This window comes from Aptenodytes patagonicus, chromosome 4 (genome assembly GCF_965638725.1).
Source record: "Aptenodytes patagonicus chromosome 4, bAptPat1.pri.cur, whole genome shotgun sequence".
Taxonomy (NCBI): Eukaryota; Metazoa; Chordata; class Aves; order Sphenisciformes; family Spheniscidae; genus Aptenodytes; species Aptenodytes patagonicus.
Window position 1 is genome coordinate 20,902,807 of NC_134952.1, and position 25,027 is coordinate 20,927,833.

At 42.5% G+C, this 25,027-nt stretch overlaps 1 protein-coding gene across 7 annotated transcripts in view; it reads left to right on the top strand.

Moving 5' to 3' along the window:
* The window catches only part of RBPJ (recombination signal binding protein for immunoglobulin kappa J region), a 162,799-nt gene that overhangs the window by 77,560 nt on the left and 60,212 nt on the right, over positions 1-25,027 (top strand). Inside the window, exon 1 of one of the 7 annotated variants that reach the window (XM_076336058.1) lies at positions 17,976-18,007. The exons of the other annotated variants lie outside the window; for them this stretch is intronic. Coding sequence (XP_076192173.1) covers positions 17,988-18,007 — 20 coding nt within the window. The 5' untranslated portion in view covers positions 17,976-17,987. Of the gene's footprint in view, positions 1-17,975; positions 18,008-25,027 lie in introns of those variants that run through there. 7 annotated transcript variants of the gene reach the window in all.

Here is a 25,027-nt window from a genome sequence, read left to right on the forward strand (position 1 = left end):
GTGGAAAACTTTACAAAAATATCTTCTGAATCAGGAAACAAATACACTTGTGTTGTTCTAGGGCCAGAACTAGAAAGGGACATAAGGTGTGCTGAGGCAGAGGAAGCCCAGGAGGTGGAAAATGTAGGTTTGAGTCCTCTCTGACTCAGAAAGGAGCAGAGCATGGCTGTCTCTGAAAGTTTCCTAAACTAGAATGACACTTCAAGGCATAAGTGCAAAAGACATTCTAGAAGCAGGTTTTAATTAGCGCGTGACGTGCCAGGAGTTTGGAGCCACAGCTGACTGACAACATCTTAGCTCCCCAGGAAGCAGCATCTCCCAGCTCCCTGGGCAAATTTAGTCTCTAATCGGGGGATAGGAAAATTACAGCTTGGGACGCAATCCTCAAAATATTATTGGCAGGAATCTGGACCAAATTGGGTGTTGCACAAAAGTGGGTGGCACCAGTTCCTACTTCTGCCTTTTACAAAGAAAAATCTGTCCTGCTCCTGCCGCTCACACCAAACTCAGCCCTTATGAGAGCCCCGGTGTCGCTGCACCGAAGCTGGGTTATGAGTCAGGTCTCAATGGCAGTAAGCTGCAAGTTGACAGATGTGGCTCTGAATATGTGCAAATGCAAAAGTGCAGGTGCCAAAGGAGCCTCCGGGTCAAAATAAGGAGGCTCTCAGGGAGCTCAGGCACCTCCATGGCAGCGGAGCACATTTGCCTGAATTTCCTGTAGTGCCCGTGGTTTTAGGTGCCACTGTTCCTTTTGGCAGCTAGCAAAGCAACCTGGAAGACAGATTGCGGGTATAATCCATGGTGTAAACGTGGGTGCTCTCTATTAAGCTTAATCAGAAGCTGAGCTGAAGTTCTAACAGCTCATACTCTGAACTTAATTGCTATTTTAAGTGACCAAATCCCTTTATGGATCAGGCCCCAGTGGAAGAAATTCAAGAGTATTAGAGGAAAGCCAATAGAGTACACTACCGTAGGAATTCTCTTTTTTAGCAGTCAAATGCTTTTTCACTATGCACTTTACATTCCTTTCTATTGGCTTTCTGGAAACATGCATTCATTCAAAATGTGCCTGATCATTTGTTGAGAGCAAATGCGAAAATCATATACGCAAGAATTAACTGAAACTAGATTTTGTACTCATACCAGCAGCTGCACCAGAAACTTGCCTGAGCTCTGGCAATCCAGCCAGGGAACTGAAATTACACAAATGAATGTGACTAATCAAAATTAAAACATTCAGTGCAAAAAGTTAGCCAGCGAAATGTTAGTAAGCGAAATTCAGAGCAGCGTTTTAAGAGCAAAGTAATGATTCACTCAAATAAATAATCTAGAAATCAGCAAGGTAAATTTTTAAGTGTTGAACTCTTTCTTCTGCTCTTTGAAGCATTAATATTCCTTTGCTCGGGTGGGAAACTTCAAACAGTAATGACTTGACAAAAGCTGAAAATCATTGACAAAGTCAGAATTAGCATTCGGGAGTTCTGACTTCTGATCTCATCATCAATACGTCGATGTCCTGTATTGTATCTGCATTTCTAATGTTACTTGTAATCGCCTCTGGTGAGCTAACTACTTTTTTCAGACTTCAGATCTGATTCTTTCCAGGTTCTGACTGATGCTTTTGGTTAACTTTTTCCTTGAGAAATGTAGAAGCAAAAGACAGAGGTTTCTTTAGGATGTATCAACTTGCTTTTCAAGTTTAAGTATCAAAATAAGTGAGCTGGAAAGAAAACGTTCTCTTGTTCAGATGCTGAAATATATTTACGTGCTGTACTCATTGCTTAAAACATAAGTAACAAGAGAAGTCTATGATACAAGCTGAGATATGAAAGAGAAAGATTGATCCTAGCAGCAAAACCAAACTTTTATTGTAGGTGAAGTTTTAAATATCTGCTGCTTAAAGATCCCAAGTATAATTTCGAGTTACTACATCTGTGTCCTTTTTCCCGCAGACTGCCCGAAGTTTGTCAGCTAGGGGAAGTGATCAGTATTGTGGGTTTTCTTCCAACTGAGAAGGCAGAGGGGACTTACTTCATTTATTTTAATAGCCAACATTTAAGTGAATGAATTTTCAAGCACATTGCTTTAAATTAAGCCTACATGAGTCCAGACTTTTTCTTTCCTTCGCCCTTTATGCATTCTCATGAAATCCTGTGTAGAGCAGGACCTTCTTCGATCAGAGAGAGTTAGTCTCTTTTCCTGATTTGGCAAACCCATCACTTTCTCTTTTTTGGAGAATTGGAGTAAAACTTCCTCAATTTACATCGCAGTTATTTCATCACGTAGCTTGGAAACCAGTTTTTCATATTGTTTATGTGAGGACCACAATTGTTATCACTTGATAAAATAAAATCTGCTCTTCTGAGTTGCATGTGAAGTACATATGTAAGGATTTCTCTGCTTACATAATGATTCAGTGTAGCTGGCTTCGGTCTTTACATCATTAAACACAAAGAACTTACCAGAGGTTGCTGGCCAGAAAAGCATGCAAGCAGATATATGAGCATTACCACGCAAAATTGCTGGGTTTGCATACAACAGAAAAATATGCAGTGTCTTCCCAAAGCCACAAAAATATATATGGTTGCCTATACATTAGCATTTTGGTTCAGAGCAGTAGTGCAGTTTTGAAAGAAACCCCATTCCCTGACCATCCCCATTTACTGCACATTGATTTGGTTCACAGAGCAGTTTTGGTGCAGAGAAGCACTGAATTCCCTTTGCAGGGAACTAACCCAGAAGCTCTGCCCAGCGCACATGAAATGCACTCCATCCTCCAATGGCGATGTAAGAGTCCAGACCAACCAGTGGGCCTTTGGACAGCTTTAAACCACTTGCATGGTGAGAAGAGCCAATCAAGGGATCAAGCTAAAGGTAGCCTGAAGTTCACATCCTTGGAGTGCTCATAATGAACACGCTGATTCTCAGCCCTAACTACTTCAATACGGCGATCTATTTCTGTTACGATGAATTACTCATTAATGTAGACATAGCCAGCCCATGAGACATACCCAAAAAAGAAAAAAAGAAAAATCCCTAAAAGTATAAAATAGGTTTTCGCACAATATTTTGAGAGGTATCTCTACATGTTTGTTTATCGTGCTGGTAGTTCCTCTATACAGCCCTTGCTATCACCTCCTCCTATGACATAAAAAGTTACAGATGAAGCAAGATACCTTTGCTTTAAATTCACTTATAGTTCAGATGGAAAAATCCTGAAATGGTAAATTTGAAAATATGGTATCAATTTTGTTCTACTATACGTGAACTGAACAGATGAAATAATAAAGTAAACACCATCTCATTCTTAAACTGCTACACAGTGGGGGATTTCTGATGAGACAGATGTGATGGTGGTCTCATTTTACAACTGCTAAAGCACCTGTAGGTTCTTTCAAAATTATAACACACAGTAACTGACTAGTAAAAATATCACAAGAAAATCAGTTCCATTCTACAGTATGTACCATTCCTACAGAGAAAGACAAATTGATCACTGATCTAAAAATTGGGGATTGTGTAGATGCCATGGGTCATGCTCAAATTAAGTTTGCTTGGAGAAACAGATTTTTTTTTTTAACCTAAGCAGTAACTACATTACAGGAGTAATTTCTCAAGAATAAAAGTAACTGCCAACTTAACAGAGCAAATGGAAGCATTTTATTTTAAACCTGAATGATAACTGAGAATTTTTTAAGAAGGCTTTATTAATTTCAAAACTCCTGTCATCAGGGCAGAAGCCTTCCTTTGGTTAAAAAGAAAAACTCATTTAAGATGATGACAGCAGGGTGCTTGAAGGCAGATGCAGGTAAATTGAGCTTACTCCCTTCCAACTTGGGCAATACAGAAATCACCCCCTTCTCGGTTCCTGGCTCATATGCCTCTAGAAACTAACAATAGCATTTCTATTCTTCTGCCTCAATTTTTATAGTGCACTCTCTGACCTTTCAGAAAGTACCAAGAATTCCCAGAAAATCTGTAGACATTAGTGCTCTCTCCCAAGCAATAATCTCTTTTGCATGTCTACATTGCCAAGTTATTCCCAATAAGAGCAGCTATCTGGAGTGAAACTGTTGGTGCTGAACACCCTGTGTTCACCCCGTATACGTTTCAGCACATTTTACTTGGAAGTAGCTCAAGCTGGACTCGTGGACTGAAAGGCCATGAGCCATGTGAGGACATTTGGGCAGCTCCTTCCAGTTCAGTTGCTTTGTAACAAAATTTGGCTCTTGCACTCCCAGCCTGCCCTTCACCCTGAACAACCACCGCAAGCGGGGACAGCTGGGAGATTACAAAAACGCTACCGCAGGCTCTTGGATGCCCCTCTTAGATGTCCCACCACACGGCCAGGCAGACAGGTAAAAGAAATAAAACCTAGCCATGCTGCTTCGGTCTGAGCTATCGGTGATACCCGGGTTTCTACTCTCTTAGCCAGTGCAGTGAAGTACAAGGGAAAGGAGAAAATGAGCCAGCTCCATGGCTTTGTTTCAGGCAGCATTTGTTTTCTCTCCCTGTTGTTCTGAGCAACAGTAAGACATACCATCCTCCTGGCTTCCAGGGCTCTTTAACTCTTTCTGCTTCTCTCTGAAACGGAGAATGAGGATGTGAACTGTCCTGTTTGCAGCACCACATGGTCCCCGGTGTGGAACCTGGTGTCTTCCAGTCGTTCTGTACTTCATAATGGTATTTGTGAAAGTGGGAGACTAAAGTAAGCGTGTCTGTATCTCAGAGAGACGGTGAGAGTGAACATTAGTAAAGTCTTACTTTGCTTTCTCGAGTCTTGCTATCGTGACTATATTCTTTGATAAAGCAGTGCAGAAGTGTGGAATATGACAATGATGATTTATTTTTATCACCCCTTTTGCAGTGATTAACATCTGCTCCCACATTCCCATTTAATTCTCCCCCCTCCCTCTTTTCTCCCCCTTCATTGTTTTGTCTCCCTCAGGTTCTTTCATTGTCACATTGTGCTCCTTCAAATGCCGCACACATTTTGTCAATGGAGCCTCTGTAGTAGCTGGAAACCGAGAAGACCCTGTACTGCTGCTTGCCAGGCAGCAGGGGACCAGGGTTTTCTCAGTTTCCAGCTGCTTTTGAAGCAGCACTGATTGGTTTCTCTCGCTGCTGCAGAAAAGGCTGGCACACGGGAGCAACAAATTCAGCATGTCCTTCTGGCCTGTTTTCAATAGACCCGCAAGTGCCAGAACAGAGATGGGGAGCAATTTGATGCTGTCTGCTCAGCCATCCCTCTCTCTATTTATCGAAGCAACAGTCTCTCCCTTTGCCTTTCTACCCCTTTTTCCTTCACTTCTGTGATTTCTCTCTCTGCCACATCTCTTTCCAGTCCACTACTCCAGCTTAGCAGAGTTTCTGTAGGACCTTAAAGACACCATTTTTCTCTTGTGCTACTTTTGCAGCAGTATTTAAACTGAGCAAGCAGAGTTCTGTTGCTCAGTGAGGTGCTACTCAGCCATTAACACACTGCAATGGCTTGAAAGGTGCAAGTAAAACGGAGTAATGATGTCAGCTGCTTTTGTAATCAACATAAAGGACAAAACAAAAGTTTACTAAGTTGATTAAAGCAAGACAACCCTTTCAATCATCCTTTCAGAAGACTTCTATAACTATGAAAAGTAACACCATAAACAATGGGAAGAAATATATTTAAATATTAAAAGATTTGAATAAATTTTTCTCCCTCCTGAACTTTTAAGCATCACCAGTATGCCTGAGGAACCTCCTGTGTTATATGCTTAGGAAATACCACTGCAAAGACTTATTCAATCAGACAAATTCAGGGAACTAATATCAATGCCGTAAGTGGGTAGAGCAAGCAGCGAGAAAGGATGGAGGACAAAAGCAACAGAAGTCCGCAATAACCATATGTGTGCCCTAGGCCAGCTGCAAATCACTAAAATATTACTTTCATAAAGCTACATAATTGTATTTTATGAACCCATTATTTCCTAATGGCCATTTATCTGGCCATTAGGCATTAGAAACTTCTGGCAAACGTTACTGCAGAAGCAATTCAGAGAAAAGATTTGGAAGAAGATAGGTTAGTAGATTTGTAAATTAGTTCAAGGCAGATACGTTAAGAAACAGCATGTAAGTGGTTTGGGGGTAAAAATCAGGCCAAGGCTCCACCAGGCAGTAAATCCAAAGTTACAGAAGTTAATCCCGGATCAAAAATGTCACCGCCTCTTGATGCAATGTACTCAACTGGTACAGCTTAAGGTAATAGATTAAATTTGTTCAAAAAGGCAAAAACTTGCCTCTGTGCAAATTTGGGTTTGATCAAATATCACCTTTTCTCCTATAGTTGTCACTGAGGCAGCACAAAGAATAAAGCTGGCATAAACAGCCATTATGTGTGTGTATTATGTGCTCTGGTTGATTCAGTATATGCTTTATTGTGCCTAATCTGGACTGAGTTTGTATTGCCCAGAGATCTGGTAACTCGCAGAACTGGTCTTTATAAAAACGTATCTACAGCCTCAGAGATAAAGGGTGATGTTGATGAAGAAAATAAAAACTGTTATTCTGGCCTAGATTTTCCCAACAGCTCATCTCCCACTTAAGTACCTAAACAAAAAGTTTCCAGTGCAGCCCCTGGACGCTGTGTGGTTTCAGCATTAGACTCCTAAGCTGTATGCCTGACTGGATACCCACTGGGCCAGGCACTACATAAATTCATTTCATCTAGGCAAAAAAAATAAACTGAACTCTTTTGTTCACACAATGACAGATTTACAAAACAGAAGTTAAGAATACAGTTTATCCAGGACACCATTTCTTTTAGGTATGCCACAATATGGTTGAGGAGGAGGGAGTATTCCATGAAGAACATGGTTTAGCAGGAACGTGCCATAGAACAAGAGTACCAACACGGTTATTCAATTGCTTGTTAAGTAAAAGCTTTATTTTTATCAGAAAAGTTATTTTATTAGGCAGAATGTATCTATTCTTGTGTTTCACATTTGTTAGTAAACACAGGACTTGTAAAGTATCCCCTGAATACTTTACATGAAACTAGCCCTAAATTTCCCCAGCATTATTTGAAGAATATGTCTGAACTGTGTCCAGAAGGATGACTGAGAAACCCAGCCTGTTCCCCGTGCTAATCTAGTCACTGGCTGCTAGAATAAAGCTGCCAACACAGGTGCAAGCAAGCACCAAAAGGGATGATTTCCACGATGTAGCACCTGTCTATTGTGGACTAGACACACAGGACAACACATCACTTCTCTGGGACTACTGACGGGAAGGACTTTCAGTCCCTACACGTTTGGGGCAGATTTACATCAACTACCTACAGGTTAAAGGCTCTTTATCCTTCCATTTTATTACTAGTGTCCCAAGAGAGCCCACTCTGCCAGCTTCTCATCTCCTGCCTTCCCCTCTCCAAAACTGGAGACATCAAGATTTTTACACTTCGCATACACTTTAATATGTATCTAAACTATGCATTGACTACTCTTCTGCAACTTTTTGCTTCAAACTCAGTTCCACAGCACTAGATTGTTAAAAAAAAATCCTTCTTTTAGTTCCGATCTGACACTGAAAGGCTGCCTAATTGCAGTACGGACCTGTGCAGTTCAGCTCCGTGCCGAATGGCTCAGGGCTAGTGCCCTCCAAGTACAAATATGTAACTGAGCCTGGTGACGTTTTCCGAGGGAGCACGGCAAAGGCTGCTCCGCATGTCCCTGCAGGCTCTAGAACCAGCTCTGCGGCTCCAGCAGCTGGGGTGTCCTGGTGCCAGCAAGGCCAGGGAGGTGGAGTCTGGAAGGCATGTGGGTGCAGCTACCTGGAGGTCTCCTCTTCCATATTATGTTTCAGGCAAAGCATCCAAGAAGGCTGTCAAACGTTACATGGTCTGGAGAGGCTTTATGCAAAAATGCCCAGAGTGGAGCTTAGTAAAAAGCAACTGAGGATAGGGCCTGACAAGATTGGGTTTGCTTGTGCCAAAACCACTAATTATCAGATGAAATTTCAAAGATTATGTATGTGGTAGTGCTGTGACAGACACTGCAGCTATGTGAGGCAGGGAGTACAGCAGTCCTTCGTGTGTTTTTGCTAGTACAGCACGGTTTCTAGTTATTTGGCAATGAGCCTCCCTTAAAAATGTTCTGGGTCCAGCTCCACCTGCCCTTTTCATAGCTTTCCAGGGCTGCTGCCCATTCTTCTCACCCCATGCTGGCACTGCTGCCTGTTTTAACAGTGCTGATGCTGAGACCAAACTAATAAACTCAGTTGAATACTGCCGAGTTTGTCCCGAGCAATGCAGATGTCTCTGCACTGAGCTCCATTGCTCCCCTGCTTCCATTTTGATGCAGCGCTGAAACAGTGGACTTAGCCCTGCGGCAAGCTAGCCCAGATCAAAATGAAAAGTTGTGCTTTACCTTTATGCCTTAATGTACAGCAAGGTGACCCACCTCCAGTTCCAGGCACCAAAGGTGTCATGTCTGTGTGCGTATGTTCAGCTAAGGGTGCAGGACAGCACGAAGTGAAAGGTTTGCAATACCCTACAGTAACACCTGATGTGTCACACTGGTGTTGTTGAAGCAGCCATTTTTAGCAGCCGTTTTTAGCAGAAGAAATTAATTACTCACTAGTTGTTGTTCAGGCCAAAGAGATGCTAAAACTGCTCATTTGGTTTCAACATCACAGTGACACAGTTGTACTCATCCTGTTTCCAGGAACTGTTCAGTTTACGTCAGTCAGGGCTCTCTGCACCTCGCTCCAGCACATGGCATAAGCCCCGTAAAAAGAGATACGCACAGACAAGCTGGGGTAAGTGGCAGAGATCATCTCGCTGCTGTTACAGAATAATATATCCAAGTGTTTAACATTTATCGTTAAAGCTTTTCCCATTTAACTATCTTCTCCAGAGGACTTTGTAAACAGGTAAAGGGGAAACACAGAGACCCAGGCACCCTTTTAGCGATGCTACGTCAATTACAAATACAATGATCACTAGGTTTGGGCTTATTGGTGACAGTTTTTCTTCCCTTCAATTTGTGTTACGGCCCGAAATCACAAAGCTGTGATCCCCAAGAACCTCCTTTGTAATGCATATCAACTTTCGTTGTGCCCCTTTGTTCCCAATGTGACGGAGCATTGTGGTGCCTGTGTCCAGGGAGCAGGTTTGCTTTATTGTTCTTGTAAATATGTACTGCTGGGCGCAGCTCGGTGGAAGGCATTGAGTTTGTGCATGACTGACGCCGACCCGGACAACTGCTCTGACCCCCAGCAGATGGTGGTGCAGGGACTGCAATGATCTGGAAGTAATAGCATGTGCCATTTCTTTTTGTTTGGAACAGACAGCCAGACCCTGCGTTTCCCTCCCCTGCGCAGCAACAGCTGTATATACAGTACAAACTGGCAAAACCCTAACTGTCACTCCAGTCTTCCTCCTTTCTGACATTAATCAGAAAACCTTGGGCGCTGAGACTTCATCGAGATTAAACACTGTATGAACACCACATGGCTCTTTCCAACGTTAATAAAATTCTGTGCACTGGGGCATAGATCAGTTGCTTTCCTAGAAAAAAGTTAGTAGTAGTTAAAGATACCCACCACCCCCAATATTAGAGTCGGTAGTGGTGGATTTGCTGTTTTTTTAACCTCTACCCAGAAAAAGCCAGGGTACGGGAGTCAGTATTAACCAAATGCTTTGACTTTTAGACTACAAATAGCCTCTACCGTAGCTTTAATAAGTTTTCATTGTAATTTGTATTTGTTTTTATCAGGGACCAAAATAAGTGTTTGTTTTGAAAGGAAGGTATAAAATGGGTGAAAGTCCACAAGTGATGTTTTTTTCCAAGGCCATGGGAGATTTATTGCTTCAGAATGATAGCGGAACAGTTGGTATTTGTTTTTGTAAGTGAGAGGCCAGATTTTTTATAATTCATTGTATATGGGGCATCTCATCAGAGGTCAAAAATGACAAATAATAGCGTGTTGGAGTTAATAATCATCCACTGTGTGTTTGGCCTGTGTTATCAATGGCCATAAAATTGTCCTGACGGTCCAGAAGGGAACTTCCTTGGGATGGATAGAATAACTGCTCCCTGCCCCTCCTCTCCCAGCCCCAGCCAAGATGGCTATCAAAGAAAGGGGCTGAAAACCAGCTACGCTCTAAACATTGTATTTCTGGCTGCTATAATGCTTCTGTGAGGCTTTCAGCGGGCAGGTCGAAGAAAGGCAGACATGCAGCGCTCAAAATGAGGAACAAAGGTAGGGCAGGAGTACTGGCAAGAAAATGCATTTCTTTTTCCACAAAACTTCTTCAGACTTTTTCCCCACTCCATACCGGCATAAACACCTCTTGAGGATTTCGCACAAAAGACCCTCAACCTATAAGCCCACGTCCAAACTGTCAGGCCATTCCTCTGAGACAGCGGGCACCTTTACGTTAATTCAGAGCAAGCTCCCTCTTTCTGTGCAGGGGAAATCTGTCCTGGGTTTGCCCCTCTCAAACTCCCCATGTTAATGAAATATTCCTGAGGGGACCCGAAGTCTTCCAGGTCGCAGCATCGCAACATTGCTATCAGGTTACAGCCAGCCTCTGCCACTGGGGTGTTGGCTGAGATGCATATTGCTCGTTATCTTTCATTTAGAAATTTCATCCTAGACTTGAGAAATGACCTCGTAAAGTTTGCTGAGACCAGCTTCAGTTTTGACAAGCCCCCATCTTCTGAAGAAAAAACAATGTTAGGAAATCCTTGTTCACCTCCAGTGTGAAACCACCTCGTGTTCATCACCCATCAGGGTTGGCTCAAGGGAAAAAATGTTTGAATTTCTCTTTATATGACTTTTAATGAAAATTATTGTTCAGTTTGAATTCCTTCCAGACTTTCCTGATCTTGTTTCTAGTCGCACTACCTCGAACAACAAACACTTAAACAGAAGTAGCTTTACTTTCTTGACTAATCCCATTAGCTTTAATGAGTCTAATCGCATGAGTAAAATTATGCATGTGCTTAGCTCTTGGCAAGGTCAGTGCCAGTAATGAGCAGAAAAACAAACTGATAATGAAGCCATGAGTAATAAGAATGGCTGGATATCTGGATTTCCAGAAAAAAGATACAGCTGTCTGGAACACTAAAAATGAAACACCGCTTGTTAAGATTAAAGAAGAGAGAGTGAATTCTGAACTGAGACTGACAAGAAATAAAATTATACAGAAATTCTTCAATTAATTAGCATCCATGACATGTCATCAGTTACCTCCATAACAGCTATAAGCTCATTACCTTAGTTATGACTTATCTGTTCATCCATTCATTTATACAAAGCTCATCAATATGATATCCAAGCACTAATGAACTTTAGCATTAAAAGGTCATGTGTAATCCCCTAAAAGGAAAAAATTCGAAAGGTTATTTTATTCACAAGTGTCAGCCACCCTGGATCTGAGCAATGAAATAGTCTCAGGCAATTTGTATGGAATTTATTTTCATTAATTACTGCCAGAAACAGTCTTTCTTTTTTCAGGATGAGGATTATGGAAAATGGGCTACAGAACAGCAGAGGTTCAAAATGAGAGTGGTATGAAAGTTAGACTAAGTCCACAACAACTAGAATTTGTGCAACTGTTCTTGACAAAAGAAATAATTCTAATAGATATCAACATGGCAGTATTACAAGGTAATTATTCTTAGGATTACGTGTTCTTTGACCATGCCTTTAGACTACTTGAAAAAATCATCTGTTTCAGGCATGTATAACTTCCTCAATGTTTTAAATAAACAGCCCAAACCCAAGTATTATCTTCATGGCCTGAGGCCATGGACAGCCTCTGTAAGCCACTAAACACACAAAATTAGTTTAACTTCTTCGTACAGGACCAGCATGAGGCTTAACCATCGCTAAATTCTCCAAATAGTGTTTATGAGGTACCTAGCTTTATACTTTTTGTGAAGCAATTAATTTCCTAACTCCTCTCTCTGCCCATAACTAGGAAAATTCCTGTGTGCACGTATTTCTATGTAGAACTACAGGTTAAGGATTTCTGTCTATATTTCCTCCCATTCGACGTAGTGTGTGGTTATGACTGGGACCTAGACTTTCCTAGTACATAGAAAAATGGGCTGGTTTATAATGTCAAATAGGTTTTTAGTGGTAGTTTTATCAAGGGGTTATGTGCAGTTTGTGGTTTTCTTTTAAAGGAGGCTGCTGAGCTCTTTTTTTGTACCTTGTTATACTTAGTCTGAAATTCCCTTAAGCACTATATCCAGCAGAAAAATGTGTATAATCAAGAGTGTGGGTTTCTCTCGTGTTTTGTCGAACCAAATGAGTTTTCATTCTTCGGAGGCTTTTCCAAAAACACGTTTTACTTGCAGGTAAAGGTGAAGCATGTCAGCATACGTTTCCTCATGAATGGGAAAGCAGACTAGCTGAAAAAATCAGCTCTAACTCAGTCACCAAATCACAGGCTTGGGTGTGAGCACGTCTCTGGCAGTGTAGATGGTAAACTAATATACATCATGAAAACAACAGAACTGCGACAACAGCTCTGGTTAAACAGTTTTCCCGCACAAAGACATCTGTTTTCACATTGGTTCAAAACTGTAGCATTGCAAATTCAATTTGTATTTATATGTGAATAAAATCGATAAAACATGTGGAGCCATATCATAATCTTTAAATCTTCCTGTTGCTTTGTTAATTACTTGTGATAATTCACAGTCTAACTGACTAGTTCAATCTTTCCTGTCCTCTTGATTTCAGTGGGATGCAACTAATTTCCTTTGGTGTACTCTGCTCAAAGTCAGTCCTACAGGGAGCAGACAGACTGAAAAGGAGCTGTATCGTCTCTAGCACACTTTGGAAGCGTAGAGATTTTGACAGTTTATCCTGCTGTACTCCTTGTCAGTAATGACTTTGTAATCCTGCGTACTGCGGTTTAATCTTAGAACTGGTTTGGTGGGTACAGACACTAACCATGGCATGAGATCAGGGTGGCACAGGAGCCATGCTCCCAACAGCACCAAGGTGGGGCCCGGTGAACCTCCGCTCCACCGGTGTCTGTGGTTGTGAATGCCGGGGTGCAGGGGCTGGAGGTACTTGGTGGGTGGTGGGCAGGCTCTGCCAGCCTCCAGGACATTTTACTCTCCAGCCAATTCACAGGTTCACTGAAGTCTGGTGGCACCTGCAGGGGCACCCTGAGGATGGGGAGGCTGATGGCACCAGCCACCGTTGCAGACAGCCCAGCTGCAGAAGAGGGCTGTGTGTGGAGAGCAGGGCTAAGGGAATAACCTGGTGCCACACGTAACTGGTGGACAGGCACCATGTGCACGAGTGGAGAGGAGTGCTGTGTCAGAGAGGTTCAGAGGTGGATAGCTGTTTCTTTGAAGAGCTCAGTAAAACTAAGGAGAAGAGAGATGCAGGATAGTTTACACGCAAACAGAAAGAAAACTTCACCTAATGGAAAATAACTGAAGATATTTTCCTGGGGCAGGGTGAGGAGCAAAATTTAATACAATGCAATGTGTCTTAACTGTGCTCTAGAAAAGTATTTAAAAATAAAAGGTTACAGAAGTCAGTCATCAAGCTGTTCACACTGTTAACCTACATAACCACATGATGTTATTACTGTTAACCTCATCTTCCCTCCCCCTCTTCCTTCCTATTGTTTGCTATACTCACTTCTCGCATCTTGCCTTTACATTATAAAAACGCTCTGTGAAGGGACTGTACTTGTTTGCAAGGCACACTAGAGTAAGGTGCAAGGCACACTAGAGTGAGGCCCAAGCCTGACTGTAGCTTTTGGGAACTACCACACTAAGGCATGCTTATGCCTTAACTGGCATAAGGACGCAGATTCAGATTGTTCTTTCCGCTACCGTCCTCTCCGAGGTTATGACACACAAGCGAAAACTATGTAACAATGCTCCTGCTGCAGATTGCTAACTAGCCTATCCTTTATCCCTATCATCCTCAAGACAACATTGCAAATCCTCTGAGCTATGTCGAACAACAGCTTCCATTTCAAACAGCGGAGGCGCTTCTGACTTCGAGTTGTCCAGCCAGCAGCTGAAGCGATAACTTTTGTTGGCATATACACCGAAGTTTAGATGTAAGATATGTTCTGTGGGCAACTGCCTGTTTATTTGCTTTCCTAGACATGCGGTTAAACCACATTGTACATCCTGTGCTTATAAAATTCCAGCAGGGTTGTATCACAGTACCTACTGCTAGAATGTGTGATTTACACTATCAGATACAAACTGCAACATCTTGCTTATAATGAAGATTCAGATAATTGTGTGGTTCTACTACCTACCATGCTTTTTAAGGTCACTGGATTTTATAAATAGCTAGGACTTTACAAGACACACTATGACTTATTTTTTATAAAAAGACACTCAGCTGAGAAGGGAACTCTTGTCCCCTTGCGTGCCTCCTTACATGCTTGTGCTAAGCACGTAAGAGACATGGGGTGCTTCTACACAAATGGGTGCAGGTCTGTTGTCTCCTCATCTTTCTCCAAGCCAGCAAGGCAGGAGGCAGTTGCTAAACAAGAAGCCAGACAGCACTTTAGCTAGTGCTGTGCCCAAAGGAATGAGCTTAGGGGAAGCCCAGAGCCAAGGCTGAGCTGGAGAAAGTTTGGTCCAGACTGGTTGAACAAGCTGTTGAAATCTTGAGCCCACTTATCACATCTTGCATCCAGCACTCCCTGCTCCCGTCTGCCCTTCTGCTCCAGAGCTGGGCTGCTCATGCTCTGCTGGCCGGCAGCTCCTTCAGTACCATTGGTGAGACAAAACTCCGGGCCAAACGACCTCCTCCCCATCCACACAGAGGGCCTGATCCCTAATGACTCTGTGGGCTCTTGCTAGACTCCCTGTCTTTTCCCCTCTTTCCACGCGAAGTAAGATCCTGAGAGGATGGGGAACCACATGAGTTCCCAAATGAAGCTGCTGGCATCCACTTACCACAGACACGCGGACCTGGCTCTGTCCACATCTGCATGTCGGTGAATCCAAAGAAGGAGGTGGTTCTGTCCCCCAGTTTACACGTAAGAGTAAACTGGATTTCCTTCTTTAACAGCCTTCCGTTTTCAAAGGCGGCTAATGATTCTGAGCACCCAGCTGGAGTCACCCAGCAGAGCATCTGCTTGGAAGAAGAGTGAAGCCCAACACTTGCTGAAATCACATCCTTCAAAGGCGCCTCCAAGCCATGCTCTTCCAAATCGTCTCTGAAGCGACGGGCCTAATTCAGAATCCTTCCACCAACCTCAGCAGGGCTTAAATCAAGAAGTCAAACTACCGATTTGCATAGCAAACACAAAATTTTAAATGGTACAAACCTTGTATTTAAATTTGTTTTTCTACCTCAGCTCTGGAAGCGTTTACATTCATTACAGACCAGAAAGCGGGGCCTAGTTCCTCGAGGTACTAGATGCTTTCAGTTTCCAATAAAGTCAACAGGAATTGCTCACACTCTGTGAAATACAAACTTTTAGCAGCAAGAAGAAAATTCAATGCACAACAATATTAAAAAACCCTCTGGTTTTATTATCTTTCCTTCCACCAGCTACTCACATAATTTCAGGCTATTGTTTTTGATTTGAATAGCATTCCTGGCTTTTTGAACTACAGATTGTTTATAATCAAAAAGAAAAAAAAATTCAATGGTTATTTGTTTTATAATGTACCTCTGTCAGTGATGGAAAGGACTACAATAGTTTCTGTAATTATTAATTCTTTGAAATAATATACCTGCTCCAGTATCCAATTAATCTGGTTATTAATCAAAATGCCTTCTTTGTAAAATATTAAGTCTAGACACTGCAGATTATTGTGTGCTGTATTTTTAGATTTTCCAGTTTGATTCAAAACACACTAAAAGAGGGGCCCCAGAAAATGACCATCTAGAGACAGTCCATGGCAAATATCCAGAAACCATTCTTAATGCAATGGAGCTAGCACGAGCTGAGATCATTCTTTAGCCTTGGGAGAAGAAAAAAAAAAAAAAAGAAAAAAAAGAGAGAAGATGTTTTTAGGAAGAGATTTCCAAAGGGATTATGAGTTGCTCTTTGCAAACAATACAGAGGATTTCCAGTATGCATTGTGCTTTTGCCGAGAACTGCGCCTATGAGGGAGCCAATCAAAGTCCTTTCATACCTAATGAGGAGGGGGAAATCACGATGGGAAAAGTCCCTTAATGATAGCAAACAATAGCTGTTTGTACAGTGAGTAGAATTACAGCAAACTTCGTTGCCAAGTGCTCTCTTAAAACATGATTTTACTTATCTCAGACATTATTCATTGAAATAGTATTAGCAGCGGAGAGCGTATGTGGGAGAGAAACCCAAAATCATATTCACGGGATTACTGAAACGTTATCTTTTTCCCTAATTCGGGAGACAGCAGAGGTACGGAGGTGAAGTGATTAAAATGATGTGGGTTTTGGAATCTCAGTGGATCTTTAAATCAATGTTGCATTTGTGCTTGAAGTTAGATTGACATGTTATACTAAAGACATAGAGGAAGTTGAACGGACAGGACAGAATCCTTGATGTAAAAGGATTAATTTTCAAACATGGTCTTCCAATGGACGACCAGACCCTCACCTTGAAACGGTAATGTTCTTAAATGAATCCAAAATTGGGGTCTTCTTTTCCTGTTATGTCAAAATGTTGGAGCACATCCAGGTAATTTCGTTTTGCAGATACCTTCTGTTCCCGTGCCTACGTTCAGCAGCCTACCCGAGAGGTCACCACAAGCTTCCCTTTATTGGTTGGAGTCTTAGCAGATGCAACGGTTTTTGTTTGCTAAACAAACGTATCTTACGTATTTTAGTTGCAGATGAGAACAAAATTATGAAAACAGGCTTTTCATTTAAAACTGCTTTTTTCAAAAAAGTGATGTAAAGTTTCTATGTAAGAAATCTAACAGTCTTTCTAATAGCTGTGCATCTAGATCCCAGCCTCCTGCTGTTAATTTTTATTCACTATTTGGAAAAGCATTTCTTTTCCATTTCCCCACTGGTTTCCGAGCTCTGTACGAATTAATTTTTAAGCTCAATAAATAGGAATGCAAAAGCGTTCGCTCTGTGCTGCCCGAGGGAGCCGTCAAAAGCAACGATACAGGGTACCTCCCGTCAGCGGGTTTTGACTTTCCTCGCAGCTCTGGTAGGAAACCCCAGCTGCTCAACAGTTACCAACTCGGGTTTGGTTCTGCAGGATTTAAGTGACTCAGACAGAGCGGGCATCTCACTTATCGACAAACCTTCCACAAACGCTCCGGTTTGAACTCCTGAGAAAATCGCCATTTTATACCGGGGAAAAAACCTCCTCCGTCTCCCTAGTACACCCCGACGCCTACCCCCCTCCCCCCAGCGCTGACCGAAGGCCCCGCGTCCCTGCTGACAGGGCCCGCAGCCGGGCGGGGAAAGCCGCGCCGCCGGGGCCCAGGCCAGGTGCCCGCGGCCGCCCGGAGCCCGCCGAGGCCGCGCATGTGCCGGGCCCACAGGCAGCACGAGGCGGGCGGCCCCACGCGCGCTTCCCGCGGGGGGGCGGGGAAGAGGCGGCGGCGGCCGCGAGTTCCCCCCGCCGGCGCTCCCGGCCAATCCCGGCAGCGGCCCGTCCCCGCGCGCTGGCAGTCGCCTCTCCCCTCCCCCGCCGCCGCCCCCCGCTTTGGTCCGTCCCTCCCCGCCGGCGGGGGAAGGCGCAGGAGCAGGACGGGCGAGCGGGCAGAGGGAATCCCTCGCTTCCCCCCCGACGGCGCGCTCTGCTCTCGCGAGAGCTGCCCCGCGCCCCGCTCGGCCCGCCGGCCGGCGGCGCCCCGCTCTCGCGAGAGCGGCGCGGTTCCCACGCCTCGGCTGTTGTGTCTGAGGGGAGAGCCCAGGCGCTGAGTGGGCGGCGCGCGCCGCCCCGCCCTCGCCCCGCGCGTGTCTCACGGGCCCGCGCACGCGCGCTCCGGGCCCGGGGAGGGGGGCGCTCTCGCGAGAGTAGGAGTTTTGGCGAGAGTTTGTGGAAGATGGCGCCTGTTGTGACAGGGTAAGTGCGGGGGGTTCGCAGCGCCGCGCCGGGAGCCGTCTGTTTCTGGGGGTGCCGGGGCGCCGGCTGCTCGGCTCCCGCCCGTCGGCGCCTCTGCCGCCGCTCTGGGGAAGCGAGGGCTGCCGTCCGGACGGCCCGGGGGCAGGCCCCGAGACGCAAACCCCGGGGGGCTGGGATCCCCCCCGGGTGGGCACACGGGAGGAGGCCCCCCGCGCCCCGGGTGACGGGCCGCGAGCGGCCGGGCCCCCCGGCGGCCCCCCGGCGCGGAGGTCCCGGCAAGGCTGGGCGCTTCCTTTGCTCGCCGCCTCTCCGGCACGGGCACACCGGTCGGGACTCCGTGCAGGGTCAGTGCTCATCCCCGCTGCTCCGGAGGGAGTCCCTCTCTGAGGGCTTCCTAGAGAGCGGCGGAGCCAGCGCGGAGGGGACCCAGGGCTGGCACAGGCCGTTCTCCCTTCTCTGTCGCCCCAGCTCGTCCTGCCGCAGGAGGAGGACCTCCGGGCTCCCTCGGCCACAGACCGGGAGCGCTCGGACAAAGGCTTTTGCTCCTGTGGTTAGGAGAAGTTGAGCGCAGTGTTTCTGCTCTGCCGCAGCCCCTCTCGCACGCCGGGGGCCGGCTGGAGGCCCCCGGCCCGGGCTGCGGAGCGGACCGGCTCTGTCGCTGTCGCGGCTGCGGTGGAGCGCACTCGGTCGTGCCGAGTGCGATCAGGCTTTCCACCCCTGCTAGCAGGACACCCGTTCGCTCAGGCCAGGGAACTGAGGTTTCCTTTCTCTCCTCTCTGTGCACCGTTCCCAGGGCTTTGTTGAGTTTTAGCTGCCTTCCTCCTAATATTGCATTGCAGTGAAGGGTAGCAGCCTCCCCACCCCACTAAGCCGTGCTGGGTCATAATGAATGATAGTTGCCGTCCCTTTCAACCAGACTGGGTAATACTTAATCATGGCTAGCCAGCTGCAGCGTGTGTCACTGTAATAAGTGACACCCTCTTAGCCACCTACAGCTGATGAATAACAACAGATCCACTGCTGGAATACAGTGCGCAGTGTTACATTGCATATTGCCATCCTCACCACATCTTGAATTCTGCTGCTTATTGTAAGTGCCATGTCCTTAATTTTGGACTGCACTGAGCACGTGTGACCTCCTTCTATGTGCTGAGGGAAGGGACAGTCAAGAGAAGAACAGGCCGTTTCTATACTCCACCTGTTTGTTCCAAATGAAATCTTGACTGGTGAAAGAACTGCTGTGTGTTTCTAAAACGTGGACCTTATTTTATGATTTCGCAGCATGTCTGTGACCTTCTGTCTTCCCTGTGGGATTACATTGTCTACAGCATTGGCTCTGTGGTTAGAGAGCAACAGCCTGCTTGGGGGTGGGGTGGAGTTGGTGGTTGAAGCTTTTGTTCTCATGGAGAAGGTAGCATTATGGTATTTTGTTGTTTTGTTTGGCTGCAGTAGTGTTTCCAATTCCTCGCTCTTGTTTGTCGAAAACTAAATTGAAGCTTTTGCTTGATTTCTCTTCTGATAAAGGCATCTTGCGGCTCATACACGTTTTCCCAATTAAATGTTCTTTAGGGAAGCTGGTCTTGTTTGTTATGGTTCCTGGAGTGTACTGTTTTAGAGGTTAGAGTTGAAAGAAGGGAACAAATGCTTTTAAAGTTTGCTCTACGTATTAGTCTGCGCTCTAGTTAGCAATTAAGTTTTTCCACGTTTCTGTTAGTTTACTCATCTGAATATTTGGGCTTCGTTTCCTTTTGTTTATTGATTATTACAGGTTTGTCAGAAGTGTTCTCATTTGTGACGTTACTTTTATCCTTCTCGGAGATCTGTTAAAATGTTGACAGTAACAACTGTAGATTATTATTTTTCTTAAAATAAATGATCAAATAATTTGAACATTAGAAAAAATAGCATTTTAACAAGAGCAAAAAAAGAGTTTAGGATTTTAGTGCTAAATTTATTGTTCAAAACCTGAGAGTTGAATAATTCTCTGCACAAGTAGTCTTGTTTTCTTATTGTTAAATATTTTTAGCGTTTGTAAAATGAAGTCTGTTAACTTTGGTTGATGTTATAGTTACGTTACATTAAGGAGCCTTGATTTTTTTATTGTATGACCTGTTTTTGTCATATGGCTCTGATGCTGAGTTGTCTGTGTGTATTAGGATTAAAAATTGATGATACTCCAGTAGCTGAATTTTTTTCAAAATAGTCGGTAAAGACAGTTTGCTTTCTAGATTGTTCTGTAAAAGCTGACTTGCACAGGAAAAAAGTGCTTGAAATTAAAAAGCTGTAACTGAAGAATGTAGTACCCAAATACTGCATTGTATTTTAATGGGCAGCTTGCAGTTCTTATGGGTGCTCAAACTTTGAGATAAAGCTTTTCTGCAGTCAGCGTAAGCTGAATGTAAACCCACAGTTTTTTCCTGTGAAAACTGTATGCCTAAGCCTAAATTAAGGTACATAGGTTTATGCTGTGTTGGAATGGAATAGTAGGAATTTACTGCAATAATTTTGGGGGGCAGTCAGAGTACATTACCTGTTTCTTGTTTGCAGCATGTGGCACACTCCTGCTACTTGCATCACAAGGAACGTTTTAATCAAAATTGTTTGTATGTACATTATGACTGAACCTAAATTGCACAGTGGCAATTTAGTGGCAGAACTAAATATAATGAGAAAGTACACAGAAACATGAAACAAGTAACTGAAAATGAATTATTAACTATTTGAACTATTATTTAAAATGAAGTGGCTAATTTATAGCTGGGATAATAGGATAATATTGTGGGGTTTTGTGGAGTGTTTTTGGTTTTGCTTGTGAACGGTTTAGGGAAACCCATCATTTTAAGATGACAAAATTAATGAAAATGTTATTTAGAGAAGCATGTTTTGAGTGCAAAACACTTTGTTTTAAATAATTACTGATACTATGAAAATACCCGTAGGCCTCAATTAGTTTGAAAATTGCTGTGCTAGGCCTAATACAACCGTATGACAGAGAGAATTTCTAATCCTAAGAACTTAATTTTGTGTCATTTTAAAACAACATAGAATATGGAATGGTGTCTTCTCTGTAGCCTGGGACAACCTGATCTTTAAAATACTAGAAAATAATGCAAGAAGCCATTGTAAAAAAATCCTTGCAAAGGTTCCTATACCAACAAACAAGTGAACAAAATTTAGAAAGGGTAGTTAAAAATGATGAACAGGTTTCAGTACTTGATTACCAGTTAAAACCTCTGTAATAGCAGTATACAAGATAGTATTTGGATTATTTTTCAAACGGGTTGAGAAGCCTTGAAAAAAACCAAAAATAACTGAGTGGGCTTATCACTGGTATGGTGTTTTCCATAGGCACTGTAAAGTTGAAAATTGTTTTAGTAACGCTTTTCTAAGTAACAGACTATTTAAGTTATGTGTCTGAATTAGTCATCCCAAAGTTCTGTGGTTAAGAGGTGTTTCCTGACCCAGAATACTAAATGATTTAAGGGTAAGGGAAGACACGTCAGATCTGTGATGACACAGGGGAATGTTTGGCATCAGTGCAGTGAATTTTAGCGTAGTGGTCTAGGTATGCCAGCCATCTGGTAGTTTTGTTTATTTGTTTGTTTTTAATGAGAACTATGGAAAAACTTGTAGGAGGTTTTTGAAAGAAGGTACTGCTTTGTGGAGCTCTCCCAACCATGAGGGCAACAGAAGAGAAGTTCAGAGATGAAAATATAACAGTTTATCAGAACTACATTTGATACATCTACATCTACACCCTGATTAGTAATTTTAGGATGAGGACATTGACCAGTAAGGGTCTTGAAGTAGAGAGTGAAGCAGGTGCTGCTCAAGTGATGGGGTGGGGGAAGACTTGTGTGACCTGACCTTAGGCTAAAAAAGCTATCTAGAGAGGATTGTTCAGCATACATAGAACAGGGTCAACTCTGGATTTTGAAACATGAAGAAGGATGCTTCACTAGTTCAGATGTGAACTGCTGTGGTCACAGGATAAAATTTAAGCTACTAAAGGCATGTCTTAATGATGTGGTGGGCATTGCCGGGATCTCAAAACCAGGTTATTTCTAGGACCTATAGAGAACCATGGTTTGAGGTCTGATGCTATAGTCCTGAAAGTTAATGACTTGCAGTGGTGGAAAGGAGACTGAAGCAATGATAGAAAGAGTAAGACCTGTGTTTTGTCTATGTTGAAACTGAGCTGATAGCGAGGCATCTGTATGCAGAAAGACTGATGCAAGCTGAGGTGTTAGCGTGGACAAACACAGGAGATACGAAGTAGAAAGTACGTTTCTGATTAATGGCAGGGAGTTAATAGTTGAATTGGAATCCTGGCCCTGGATAAAGTGAAGGAGAGTGGAAAGGGATGCAAGACAGAAACCTATTAAATGATTCATAAAATAGTACAGGTGAATGAGGAGGCTCCTTAAGGAGGATACGCTGAAAGAACAATTAGAATGATAAGGGATGAATCATGAGAGCAACAATGCCAAGGAAACCAGGGAGAATATTTCCGGAAAAGAAGCGTTGCTGGTAGTCTTGGGTGATTGACAGGTCTAGGAAGATAAGAATTACGTATTGATTCTGAGCCTCATCATGGGGTTAGGCGGCAGGAGATGTTAGTGAGAATGGTTTCAGTGAAGCTCAAGGAGTGGAAACAGGATTATATAGATGATAGGAGTAGAATTCAAGGATGGGCTCTTCAGGCTACAGTTTTTAATGTCACTGGAGGTTTAGACGTAGTGCTTATTAAGATTTGAGTAATAGCATAACTACAGCTATTGTATTGTGTATATGCACACGATGAGTGTTAAAGGTTGGGAAAAACTCGTTTACAATCAAATGAGTAGATGGTTTTGTATGACTAATTTAAATCATTATCAAGGAGCATGTCAGTGTCTTAAGTCTGGCTATTGGGAAATCTTTGAGCACTATATTCTTGAAGGAGTCTTCTGAGATGCTTGCAAATATTCTTCTAACCTTCTGTACTTTCAGTAGGAGCAATTTTATGACGTTAATCTCTTGATTTGGGTTTTATTTGCTTCCATTGTTTATTCATTGTATTAAGTAGCTCTTTGTAATTTCTGACTTATTCTGGTTGATACAGAGCACAAAGAAACTTTGAAAATAATCTTTTTATAGCTTGATTTCTCCAGAAGTAATCTGTAGACTGCTTTATTAGGCATAATATGTGTGTGTTTTTTACTGCTAGTTAAAAGGCAATATCCTTTGCCGATATCTCTTTGCAAAGATAACTCTCTCTTAAGTATGCTGTTCCGTACTATGAATTGCATAAATGATCGTGGGTTTGTGAATAAGAGAGAGTTTCTTTCTTCTGACTTGCTAATTTCTACTTTGCAGTAATAATTCGTTCTAGGGTTGTTTTTCATTATTTTGAACTTAAGCAATTTCTGTATTTAAAAAGAATGTGAAAAGAAGCTAAAGTAGACTATAGCTACTTATAAAAGACCTACTTCCTAAAAGACCTGTGGTGCCTTTATGGGCAAAGATTTTGAAAAAAGGTTTTATAGTTAGTAACTAATTTTTGGTGAAGAGTACAGTTATGGTGCAATACATACCTATTCTACGCTATGTTTGTTTTTTGATAAAATTGAAGAGAGATATTGTAATTTTAGATTTGTAAAATATATATTTAATACAAACAAGTGTTCTATCTTATGCAATACATTGTTCATTCCCAATAGATATTCAAATGTAGTTTATGCAAAATATTAGTTTCACATTTGGAGAGCAAATCATGTCAGCAGAATTTTAAAGTTTCAGGACATCTTTTCTATGTTTGTACTACTTGCCACCTTAAATTCTTTGGTTGTTAATTGCAAGCACATTATTAACTGACCTATATGGCACTGTAATGTGCTAAATCACTGCCTCCCAAGAGCATTTCACAGGGAAGGTGTACTTTTAAGTGGATTTTTTTATTTATTTATGTTATTGCAGTATTTTAAAAAATTGAGCAATTGTAGTATCTGCCTGCTTTTACAGAGTTGCTTATTTTTTCCTGTGTATTTAGGTGAAGAAGGGAAAAAGGTAAACGTCACTAGCTGTCTTGTCAGATGAAATCTTAATTCTGTTGACAAAACTGGATATGCCTTTTAAGTCTATAGTATTTTGAGGCAAGTTTATAATTATAGGTGTAAAGTTATGTTCTTGATCTTACTGAACTTTAATTATTTTTATGTGGAAATGCTTATAATGTTCTAATATTATACACTTTTCATACTTGTATTGAACATAATTGCAATAATTAATAATTAAGTTTATATGAGGCAAGTAAATAATATGGAATTATGGTCATCTCTTTCCAATATAAAAACTCAGAAAAGGAAACAGCCGATAAATTTCTTTCAAGAGAAAATTATTAATAGAAAGTAGCAATTTCCATATCATTATATTCTTACTGAGTCTTGGAAAACTAAGCGCTAAACTTAGAGTTTGACATTATCTCATTTCCTGGGGTTCTACTTATGTTGTGGTGCTCTTTACTCATAATTCGCTTGTGTCTGTGTATTTTGTGGTTGCTACCTTTTTAAAAAAAAATGTTAAGTACCCTTTACAACCTAAAGAAACTCTCTTTCATTGCCTGTTTCTATGTGACATCATAGTCCATTTTTCAGAGCCTATGTATACTATTTAAAATAATTTCTTTTTTTAAAAAATACTTCATACTCTTCAACTGGAGTTTAGTTAGCCAGGTAGTGATATATGGCCATGTGTCTTCGTGCTCTTTTGCTTGTAAATGCATAAACTACCTATTTGCAGTGGTAAACTTTTTTACAAAGAAAGGAAAGAAGGTAGGGGTTTCAGTATGTACAGTGTGAGAAATCTCTTGATTAAGGTTGCAGTTTTACTTCCTTACAATAGACAGAGGCTGTAACTTTACAAGGATAAACACTATTTTTGTGTTCCATTTAATATTTTTTGTAATTTTGGAAATTTTACCATAAGATTTAATCATTATAATGTTTTACTATTTTGATTAATCAGGTTATTCGATGAATG